Below are 12,215 nucleotides of genomic sequence, written 5' to 3'. Positions count from 1 at the left end.
AGGCCGGCGAGCAGGGATTGGGCGCCGGGGAGTAGGAACGCGACCAGGCCTTGGCGCTAGAATCCCTGGCGGCGGCGCTGTGCAGGGTTTGCGGGGCAAGGGCAAGGCGCGGTGGCTGCTGTGCAGGCGGACCAGGGGAAACGAGAGCTCGGCCTCTCGCAGGTTTTATAGGGCGAGCGCCCTGGCTCGGTGTGGCACGCACGCCAAGGAGGAGGCGGCGTCTTGCAGCACCCAGACTCGATCGAGGCCGGCTGCTGGTGGGGTCGGCAACACGCAGGTAAAGATGGACTGGACCGAAGCTGTTCGGGTGTGGGCCAAAAAGAGAAACGGGCTGGCCGAAGCTGAACTATTTGTTAGGCGGCTTGAACGCTTAGAAAGAAAGAGGGATCGGCACGATGGAGATGGAACTTCATGCACGGTGCGGATTACCGGACTTGCATGACACACATACCGAGGACAGCATCGAGAGTCATCCGATCTCGACAATGAAAACCAAGTTGGCATGGGGTAAACTGCTAGCTCAGTCTGCACGTGGTGTATAGGCGTATGAAGCCGGGCATGCATGGCCGGACCAAAATCGCTCAACGAGTCCTGGCACGCACGCTGGGAAACCGAACTTAGCACGGTAGGGCTGAGTCAGGTTTGGGCCCAACGGGTTCGTTTGGTGCTAGGCTAGATCATCGAGTTGGGCCACCACAGAAGAAAATAAGGGGAAAGAAGAGTTGAGCGATCTGCACCTTTTATAGAACGCGGATGGTCAAGGTTGCGTGTTGTGCAAACCGAGGATCGTAGTGCCCGTCATCCAATCTCAAATGAAATCTGGAATAGGCGCATGGCAAATAGCCAGCTTAGCCTGTAGGTGGTGAATGGGCATACAATGATGTTGGGTATGCGTGGCATGGGCCGGACTCGGTCATCAAGTCCTAGCGCACAAGCATAGGAAAACCGAGCTTAGCATTGCACGGTTGTTGCAGAGAAGAGAGACAAGAGAAACCACAAGTGGCACCATGACCTCGAAGAGAAAAAGGAGCGATAGGTACGTTCAACATTGTGCCGAGAAAGAACCGAAAGACTCTCGGGATAGCCGAGATTGTATCAGGACAATGTATAGAAATCGGGTCCGGAGAGGGGAAAAGGTTTGGGCGGCTGAGGGGGATCGAGTTGGGTCTATGATTTTGATCAACGATGCTGGTCGCCAGAACTGACGCCGATGGAGCATCGTCGGAACAATACTGAAACGAGTCACATAGCACCGTTTCGGGCATAACTTGATTGGGAAGAAAAATTAGACCATGGAGAACTCAGATGGTCAAGATGAGTTGGATCCAGTCTGGAAAGAAATGAAACTTGATTCATTTTCTAGAATATATTTTCATCTCATGCTTAAAACAAATCTAGAAAAGTCAAGATAAATATTTTAGGCCACGAAAAATATATCCCGAGTATTAGGAAATTCCCGAAAAAAAATATTGAAGATAGTTTGGGACTCGAGAGTCCAAATAAAATATTTAAACATCGTGAAAAAGACTTTAGAGCCATTCAAATAAATTGATTTAGCTCACAAGAAAATAAAAATAATTGCTAGAAAAACCTGGAAAATTCTTGGGAAACCCTAAGATGGATTAATGCATTTTAAAAGATATTCACATCCTAAAATTAAATATTTCAGGGTGTGATAGCGATATATATAATCTGTGACCATTTAGTCCTCTATCCGCCCACGACTCAGGGTTTCGGAATTCCAATTTACCTTTCGAAAAAAATTCACCTGGAAAATTCTTGGGAAACCCTAAGATGGATTAATGCATTTTAAAAGATATTCACATCCTAAAATTAAATATTTCAGGGTGTGACAGCGATATATATAATCTGTGACCATTTAGTCCTCTATCCGCCCACGACTCAGGGTTTCGGAATTCCTATTTACCTTTCGAAAAAAATTCAACTTAACTTTTAATGTTTGAGATTCATGTAAACAATCAGAACTGTTGAATCCATACCAAAAACTCTAGCTTCCTCTCTCTCCTCAACCTTCCTTTTCTCACTCCCACGTCACCGCCTACGCTCGGCGTCGTCTGGGAGCCACCGCTTGCGCCCGCTACCACTGCTTGCCCTCCGCCGCCGCCTACGCCGCTCGCTGCGCGCCCAGCTCACCGTAGAAGAAAGCATCCAAGCTTGCCAGAGAAGAAGCTCTTGTTCACATTTTGATTTTTTAGTATTTTCAACATTTTATGCTTCCAATTTCAACATTTCCTCTTTACAGTTTCAACATTTTAAAAGTCAAATGTTAAACCTGTTTAAAGAAATGTTTAGCTTGTCTTATCAAAATGTTGAACATATTTCAGTAGCTAATTAGATCAAAATGGATTTTAAAGATGGATACATTTTCACGTTGCCCAGCGTTTCAGCTACCGTCGCCGAGCGCGATGTTTCACGTCGTCATGATACATGCAGTCGAGCAACACGAACGATTGGTCCTGTCGGGGTGACCGACCGTTCCACGGGAGAGCACCGCCGACAAGAATATGAATGTTGTGTTACCGGTCCATAGGGTGTTACCGTGTTATCAACTTTAATTGCATCTAAATTTGTTCATCAAAAAGTTATCCAAAAATATAAATGGATAGAGCACATAAGCACCTACAACCATAAAAAGTTTGAGATTGAACAAAATTTTGTGCAAAAAGAAACAAAAAAGAGAAATTTGCACTTGAATAGTTGCAGGTTGCGGATCATCCGTGAACCGTTGAATCCGCAACTATTTAAGTGCAAGTTTCTCCTTTTTGTTTCTTCTTGCACAAAATTTTGTTCAACTTCAAACTTTGCATGATTGTAGATGCTTGTGTGCTCTATCCATTAATATTTTTGGATAAAATTTTTTATGCAAAAATTTAAATACAATTAAAATTAATAATACAGTAACACCTTGTGGACCAGTAACACCAGATATGTTCTATGCCACCGCCCTGCCGTTGGCCCTGGTCACTGATGTGTGAGGCCGGGCCCACGCGTCAATAACCCAACGGCAGAGGATTTGCTTCCGTGCCCGTGGACACGGCGAGCCGCTGATCGCACGCTCAATTCCACGGCCGTCCGCTGGTGCAGCGCTTGACCGAGCAGCCGGCAGACCCACACCGGTGGCAGCAGCACGGCCGCGTGACAGCTGTTGACGCCTTTTATAGGTCAACACACGAATGCACTAGATCGTGCGGCGCGAGGAGGGGCTCAATGCAGCTCCTCCTGCGTGGATCGGTCAGACCGGTCGCCAGGGTGAAATCAGCGACGGCCGACAAACGCTAGCCTGGGAGGGGGCCCGTCAGGGCAGGCGCACGTAGGGTTGTTCTAGGATCGGCAGACCACTTAGAACGCCTTTAGACGTCGTGGAGACGAAGGAAGAACAGTAGATGGAGGTTGGAAAATCTAGGGTTTGGAGAAAAGGTAAAGAAGATAAAAAGTAGAGTTTGTATTGATTTGAGTGGATGTTCTCAATCGGCCATGACCTTTTATATTTATAGGGTGGGGTGGACTTATCCCGCATGGATCCTTAATTGACTCGGACTCCTCCTAAACCGATCAGAACCACGGGTCAGACCGGTCGGTCCCCGTCGGATTGGCCACAGTGCCTCGACCGGTCAGACCGGTTGGTGCCAATTTTGGCTGTCAACATATGCCCCCCTATTATTTTGATAAAGCTTGCTTGCCAAAAAATATTCTTCTGAGCCAAAATTGTCTAAGGGCGATGATTATCATTACATCAGCCATTATTTGTGCTAAGGGCGATAAATAACTATCGGTCATGACTTAATCAAATCGATGTTGAAACAACCTATTTCGGCCGCCACACCTTCTTCGTGATTGCTGACGTCTTAGGCATGGCCCCACTTATTTTTTCATTGCCTCCTTCTTGCGCATATGTTACAGCCTTCGCTTCTGAGTATGAGACAAGCTTGAGGGGCACCACCTCGGCTGTAAAATACTTTGAGTTTTGCTTCTTGCTCTTATCATTCTCCTTGCTGCAATCAACATCTTGTTGGACCAGATTGTTGCTAGCAACAATCGGTCTTTGTGGCAATACATGATTTGGATACATAGGAGGATATTGATTATAATATGACTGCATATACGTCCTACTATAATCCATTGGCGTATAAAAGTAAGGATATCAGCAATACCATGGAGCAATCGGTACACTAGATGAAGTATAATTACCTTGACTCGATTGCTCTTGATGTTTCAACGATGATTCTGTATCCTTGACTTCATTTGGCCGCCCCTTCTATCTCTGAGCACTCCCTTCCTTCTCATATTTGCCAAGAGTTCCTTAAAACTCGGTCTTGTTTTGTTTTTGGAGGAATTCCCAAATTCACTGGGCGTACAGGTCAGACCGGTCCTAGGACCGGTCAGACCGGTCGACTTGCTGCCGGTCTTCTTCTTCTTGTCTTGCCCCCCGAGTGTTTTTGCACCTTGAGGGGTCTTCTGTGTCAGCTTCTTTTCAGGTCTTTCATCACCAATGACTACATTCTTCCCTTTTGTTGATTTGGCTTGGCTCGGCCAAACTAGCACTTTAGGATTGTTCAACTCCAACATATGCACCGGGAAAGGATTTTGATCAATCTGCATAGTAGGAATCACCAATTGTCCTTCATTAATGGTCGATTGAATTTGTCTACGCAATACATTACAATCATTGGTGGCATGTGAGAAGGTATTATGAAATTTGCAATATGCTCGCTGCTTTTAATTCTTCAAGCGGCGGTACAGTATGTGACATCTTGATGTATCCAATCCTATATAACTCATCAAAAATTCTTTCGAACTTGGATACATCAAAAGTAAATTTTTCATCTTGCCGATTTTTGGGAATCGGCTTAAGAGCAGAACAAGTAAACGGTTTGCCTTGAGATGGCCAAGCAAACTCAGCAGCATATACAATATTAGACTCATCATTCAAACAATCTGAAGTACAATCTAAAACATGCACACTAGAACGATGATGCCTATGGGATTCTTGAGACTCTTTGCTTCGGCTTTCTATAGCCAAAGCTCTTTGATGCACCTGAGTGACAGTAAAGAAATCATAGTCCTCTAATCTTTCTTTAATATGAGAGCGCACGCCATTAAAAGCCAAATCAGCTAAGTCTTTTTCTGCAATATTCACATTAAAGCATCGGTTTTTTGTATCGCGGAATCGTCTTATGTAATCATTGACAGATTCATCACGCGATTGTCTAACCGATGTCAAGTGAGACAATTTAAGCTCATTATGCCCACAGAAAAAGTGCTCATGGAACTTCTGCTCTAATTGTTCCCATGAGCCAATGGAATTAGGTGCCAAGAAAAAAAACATGAGAAAACGGTTCCAGTTAGAGATAAAGAAAATAAACGCACTTTCAACTCGTTTATTGAACCAGCTTCTCCTAATTGGGCAAGATACTGACTAATATGCTCAAAAGTACTCCTAGTATCTTCCGCACTGAATTTAACAAACTCAGGCAACCTAAAACCAACAGGGTATGCAACCAAATCAAATGAAGTAGGATACGGCTTTTGGTATGTGCGAGTTTTGCTTCGAACATCCACTCTTAAACTTTCTCTAAGCAAATTAGCCAAATTATTCTTATAATCAGCAAGCGCTTTGTCAAAATGACTCAAAGAATTTGGCTGTGTGGATGTAGATATGTCACGCTGGTTTGGAACAGGCTGACCGGATGGACCGGTCGGACCGGTCGGTACGACCAGTCGGACCGGTGGGGGGGAACCGGTCTGAACGGTCTCTGCCGGTTTTGCCAACGCTGCACGTATCGATCGAACATCTCGTCGGAGATAGGATCGATGTGTGGCACTGAGTTCCTGGGAGGTTCTGGTGGTATGTACGAAACAAGCTCGTTTGTTCGGCTAATAATGGCCGAATCAGGAATACTCATAATGGGATCAGTGTATGTGGGTGTCATAATTTGACCACTGAAATAATTCATCGGCATCCCATATTGAGGTTGCCTCGTAGAAGATGCTGCCGATGGTTGATAAATATAAAATTCAGAAGTAGAAACAGATGGTGGTTCATCGACTATCTCTGGTTTCTTACCAACCGATTCTCTTTCCTTAGAGCTAAGCCAATTAATCCAATAAACATCACGCTCAGCTAGCAGTTTCTGAATTTGTTCCATAGTAACATCAGAGGATGGAGCACTTGCAGCAGGTGTTACCTCAGTAGATGCATCCGTGGAGGTGGAAGCGAAGTCGATATCTTTGATCTTGGTGACCTTGCCTCGTCGATCGACCTTGATGCTTGCAAGCGCCGCTAGTAGATCTTCTTCATCACGCTTCTTCTTGCGCTCCTCCAGCACCAGACGGACATCCTCAGGAAGATGCTCGTACGTCGCAGGGATGATGTTTTCTTTGTCGATCTCGGTAGTAGAGCCCATCTTCTTCGGGGTAGATTAGATCGGTTTTGAATAACCAGAAAAGTGTTGTTGTATGACTAGATGACTTGAGCATACGCATGTCTTCATTTCAACGCATGGCCGGCCCATCAGACCCCCATCAGAGATTTTCATAAGAATGTTAGAGGTAGGGTGGATGCTTGAGAACACAGCACAAAGCAGAATGAGCAAGCTCATGGCCATTACTGGGGGGAAAAAGAACTAAATGGTTTGTGAATGTAATGCTCGCTCCGGTGAAGCCTAGCATCACCTGGGAACTAGAAGTGATCAGTGCGTCTCGTTTCAGTGGTCCGTCAGAGATTCAGGGGTTGAATGTAGAAAGTTTTCTGGATGCTAGATAACGCAACACAAAATGAATCTGCCAACGGCCATTACGAAAAAAATAAAACTAAATTGTTTCTGAATGTGATGCACGCTCCGGTGAATGACAAGCCTAATGTCACCGGACTTAGAACACGGCAATCTTACACACACACACACGGAAATATATACTTACTCCTATGAATGTCCACGGAGATTTTTTTTAACTCAATGTACACGGAGATTGACTGGCGATTGACGAAGCCACCTCAAGTGAACAGGCACATGAGCTACCGATGTACCACGCTTTTTCTTTCTTCTTTTTTTTGATTTGAAGAAATGGGACACACAGGTCAGAGGACATCGAACATACAGGACATCGAGTCATCGAACATAGGTGTTGATTCCTGATGGGTATAAGGTACACCAATCTCTACTAACCAACCACCATCCAAGTTATGCTGGGTTCTCACAATTAGATTGCGCTCCCCATTGCTGGATGATTACAAGAGATCAACTAAAGGATAGCCTTGTACTGATTACTACAAAAGAAACAAGAAGAAACAATTGCTGACCGCTAGAATTTCCAAAGGCCTCAACTGTTCAGTGTTGAATATCACCTAATCAGGCACCCACCTCAGCAACAACAAAAAAAGATGCATAGTCTTCTATTCATTAGGCATTTATTATATATGTTGATTCTTATTCTGCCCAGGAGTCATATACCGTATACAAGTATTATACTTCCCAATCTGATAGTACCAAAGATAAGAACCAAACACAAGTTTTCAAGCAATGATGTCGCGCATCACAGTATATTCTAATGAAACGCGGGAAGCACTTCCGCAATCCGCGGTTTCTTGGCACTTAAGGGCGACAGGACAGGCTCCAACGATCCAGTCTGTCTTATGCATCTAACATATAATTACAACAAAGACAGGTGAAGCTAAAAACACCGATGTGCCTGAAGTCCAACTGCCCTTTTATGATGCCATGTACCATGGAGCAGGCGAGAGGATGACCTGCAAAACAGATGAACAACTTCCACCAAATTAACCATTGTACAAAAAATAGTTGAAGATCATGAAGTAGGTATGAGATCATGCGTATCGTTTTTGTATGAAGTGATTAATAGTTGCATTACCTATTAGAAACCAAAACAAACATGGCTAATGTACAAAAAAAACATAAAAGATCATGAAAGTAGGTAGGAGATCATGCAAAGTGTTTCTTGTATGAAGTGACCAATAGTGGTGTTACCTATTGGGAACTAAAAAAACACCACTAATTGTTTAAGTTAAAAATTTGAATGGTAGTCCAGATCCACACATCTCGAGTACCAAAATTCCTATCAGCACAACGCTTGACCCCATATGTTTGTTTGAACAGAGTCCAAGAATCTGACCTGAAGATGCTTTGGATCAACAAGCTTATAATGTCCATGTCACACTGCTGCATCTACTCTATCCCAATTCCCACATCCCTAGATGTTGTTTCTACCCACCCCCACTGGTCACTTCCAACTCCTCCCCATATCAGGCCTGATTTTTTTCAATGCTGAGCCTGTGTGACTGTAAGGCAAAAATAATGGTTAGTGGACTTTAGGAAGGTGGGTGCAGCACTTGTGAGGTTGATCTACTTCCTTTTTTTTCACTTATGCTTGTTTTCGAAAAAGTAATGTCAAACACATTCTTCAGTTCTACTATGACAGATGATGAAAAACGATAATAAGAAAAGGGCAATACAAATAACACGTGCCTTCTTAGTAGACATCAGATGAAAGAGCTAACAATTAAAATATTTGAAAATAACACAGAGCAGCGCTGAAGAAATGATACTCTATGCTCCCATGAAAAGCAAAATCCAACCAGGATGTGGAAGCTAATTATTCAAAGCTCAGGTGCATGCTACTTTGCTTGTAATCTACAGTTACAGATTCAAATCAATTCGTACGGAAGTATGTGCAGCATCAGGGAATCCTCTCAGGATCCCCAATCCCTGAATGCAAGAACAATATACTGGACAGGCATCAAGAAGCCCAAAAGGCTGCATGCCTGCTTTGCCCCAACACATAGGATGAAAACATGGATGAAGAAGCTGTCGATACTGCAGTCACTAGGAGTTGTGTGGTGTTTTCTGTAATAGACTACTAGTCCAGGAATCTGTATCGTTTCTTACATCTATATGTTTTGCTTTTAGTTTTCTTACATGTATATAGACTAAAAGCTATATTAGATTTGCCACTGGCTAAATGCAAGAAAATGGGGCTAAGACATGGTTAAATAGGCTGTTGATACAGCGGTGTCTGAGAATGGTGCAGTGTGATTTCTGTAATAGTCCAGGCAACCTGTCTTACTTTATTCTTTCTATGCGTGCTATGTATACCTATATGTTTTTTCATTCAGTTTTTGGACGCTCAGTACTCTCAGTGTTATAAAGACTCTTGGTCCATTCTAATTCTCTAAAGAATGAGACTCATAGAGACTGTCAAATTATTTTTGAAAAAAAAATGACAACAAGCAAATCTAAATGCAACACTTCGTTCAAGCAAAGCAGACAAGCTCAACTCAGTCGAAAATCAAGGGCTAATTGCATCCAGGTCAAAAATCTAGAAATGCTATGTGCATGATTTTTGTAACTTGTTCTTCTAAAAAGGGAAGGTAAAGAAAGCAATGTGCAGTTTGCAAACTCAAAGTATTTACTCACAGCAGACTCGTGCATTAGGCCATGATTGTTGTAACTTTTCCTTCCACAAAAATTCATGAAATACAATTAAAAATACTCTTTTAAAAATAAAAAAGTGGCGGGGAGTGAAATAGCAAAGATCTTGAAATCCAAAGGGCCTATCAAACACATTGCGCCCATTTCGGAGCAACTAGATGCTCTTTAAAAGAGCAACACCACCCAGCGTCCCAGCCACTACATTTTTTCCCATGGCATGCTAGATAAGCAAGCCTTCTACTCAGGACTTCCTCTCTCGACCATTAGCCACCATCCAGCTTCTCAGCCACCCCTCACAGGCTTCTTCCTATCACGTATTACCATCATGAGAGTAGGGAGTCAATTGCAAGCTTCAGAGAGGTAGTGGAAAGTTGTCACAGAGAAGCCAGCAGTGACTTGTGTGCCTCCGACCCTGTGTCAAAAACTCCCCAGATCCCTCCTCTCATTAACTAATTCAAGCTTTGACAGCTGTATATCAGCCGGCAGCCTAAGCGCTAGGTGACAATTACAGGCTACCTAGCATCTAGCAGTTTCTAGAATCTTGAAAGCAACATGCTAGAGCAACAGACCCATCTACCACTGATTAACGACCCTGCATAGAAATTTTGTCAGTTAGGAAATAAAGATGAGTACTGTTCTTGCCAAGTCAGTCTTCTACTTCACATGTTAACTCTGTGTTCATTCTTCTTGCTGTCAGTTTGCCACAGTAGAAAGCCCATGAAAAACAAGAGTATTTCAATAGTGTAAATGATATCTTTATAGCTAATAGCATTGGTTGAACTGTTGAAGTTTACTCGAGGAAACATGGGACATCACCGCCGCAGTGCTTCTAACGTCTTTGTGAATGGTACAGTTATAGTAACTTCTACTTAAAAGTCAGCATGTTGAAAAAGCATAAAATTTCTGCATGTGGTTACAGTGTTCCCCTGTCTCAGAGTTTGTGGCAATGACCAGTGACAAGAATATCACAAAGCTTGGCATCCAGAATCCTTGAAAAAGATATAACATCAGTTGATTCCATGTTTTTTCCTTTTTTTTAAAAAAAAGGCTGGCTGATTCTTACTAAAATTGTAGCAAAGTATATGTTGTAATTGTAGAAGATTGGCCCTACGTTTGACACCACAGACTTTCTAGCACCGCCACTGGCAGTGTTTCAAAGCAAGTCAGCTTCCTGCAGACCTCACAATATATCTGCATTTCAGTGTACTTCCATTTCTTCTTATACCAGTGAAGCATTGTAGCATGAAACAGTCAGTGAAGGAAATGATGCTGTCTAAGACAATCAAGTGTATAATAATGTTTGATTCCAGGGAATGAAGTACTGGTGCGTGGTGCCTATATTTGTGCTTTTGGGCTACTGCAGCACAAGCTCTTCTATAGTATCATCGCAAGATTTACTGTTCACACATGAGCTTGCACTAAAAAAATTGCTAGTTATTCTATTTCTGACAGGGTTAGCAGTAATTTATTGCTTTGCAGCTTTCAAAAATTCATGGACTTATGATGAATGATTTTCCAAAATTATCATCTAAGTTTGATTTGCTGCCGCGGGTCCTATTAAACATTACAGAAAATTAATCGCTGGAACAGTTCTCACCAGTCACCACTACAAACAGCCATCATTACAAAAACAGAAGTGTATCTCAGACCTCTTAGCTTTGTGTTCTTCAAATAGGGTTCGTCTTGTTAACATGTTTACTAAAAAGATTAGCCTTCCCCCATGTAATACCAATTAGCCCCTCAAAGAAAAGGTAATAAAAAATGAAACAATTGGAGCCTGCTAAACTGATAACATAACAATACCGCAGATATCCTTTGGCCATTTGGTGGTACAAATTAAAAAGGGCAATAACCATGGATTGTGCGTCCTTAATTCCATGAATCAAACCACACGCAAGCAAGCAGACAGCACCAGCACAAACTGAGGCTGCAAAACACGAAGTAGTGAGCGCCAGTAGTCTAGAGCAGCACTCACCTAGCTGCTGCATCAGGAGTCGGCCTTGGCGGGGCACTCGAGGCTGGCGTTGAAGTCCCGCGCGGGGAACTTGGCGGAGACGGAGCCGACCTCGAAGACGAGCTGGTCCCCGTCGGCGCGGATCCCCGTGATGGACCACCAGCGGAAGAAGGCCCTGACGCGGATGCCGCTGAGGCCCGAGATGCGGCGGTCCCCGAGGCGCCCCGTGAGGCGGTCGCTGAAGGCGGCGAGGTAGCTCCCCGCGGGCAGCACGATGCTGCAGCTGGAGCGGAGGTCGACGGCGAAGTCCCCGGACCCGGCGTCGAGCGTGTACCCCCGCACGTTGGCCGGGAGCAGGCCCCGCGGGAAGCCCCGGAGGCGGAGCTCGTCGTACGCGGTGGCGGTGGCGGGGAGGGAGGGGGAGGAGTCCGGGCGAGCGAGCGGGAGCAGGAGCGACGCCGCGAGGAGGGCGGCGAGGAGGCGGCGCGCCATCGGCGTCGCGATGGGGGTCGGCGGAGGAGCTGGAGGAGTCGACGCGGGGGAGGCGGAGGAGAGGGAGAGAGGCGTGAGCGTGAAGCGTTGGAAGAGTGCGAGGCGGTTGAGGGGGCGCCACGTCGGCGGCGAATGGTCAAACACGGTGGGTTTGCTGTTGCTGTCAGAGGAGAGCAAATGGGTTTCTATACGATGATTTAATTAGTGGACATCAAAAATCAATTTCCAGAGAGAGTAAATAAACTGTTATTTTAATAGGTTTTTCAAATTTCTCCCACGCCCCTCTAATTTAGTTTGGTAGTCTT

The 12,215-nt window shown here is 44.4% G+C and overlaps 1 protein-coding gene across 1 annotated transcript; it reads right to left on the bottom strand.

Annotated features, from left to right (window-relative positions):
- Positions 1 to 7,391: 7,391 nt before the first annotated feature.
- LOC120672777 lies at positions 7,392 to 12,013 on the bottom strand. The gene is made up of 2 exons (XM_039953352.1): positions 11,440 to 12,013; positions 7,392 to 7,765 (listed from the first exon to the last, which is right to left on the bottom strand). The coding sequence occupies exon 1, from the start codon at positions 11,908 to 11,910 to the stop codon at positions 11,452 to 11,454; it is 459 nt and encodes a 152-aa protein (XP_039809286.1). The 5' UTR covers positions 11,911 to 12,013; the 3' UTR covers positions 7,392 to 7,765; positions 11,440 to 11,451.
- Between the last annotated feature and the right edge of the window lie 202 nt (positions 12,014 to 12,215).

This window comes from Panicum virgatum, chromosome 5N (assembly GCF_016808335.1).
Source record: "Panicum virgatum strain AP13 chromosome 5N, P.virgatum_v5, whole genome shotgun sequence".
Lineage (NCBI taxonomy): Eukaryota > Viridiplantae > Streptophyta > Magnoliopsida > Poales > Poaceae > Panicum > Panicum virgatum.
Note: the sequence above shows the minus strand (reverse complement) of the source record. Positions and strands in the feature narration are given on the sequence as shown.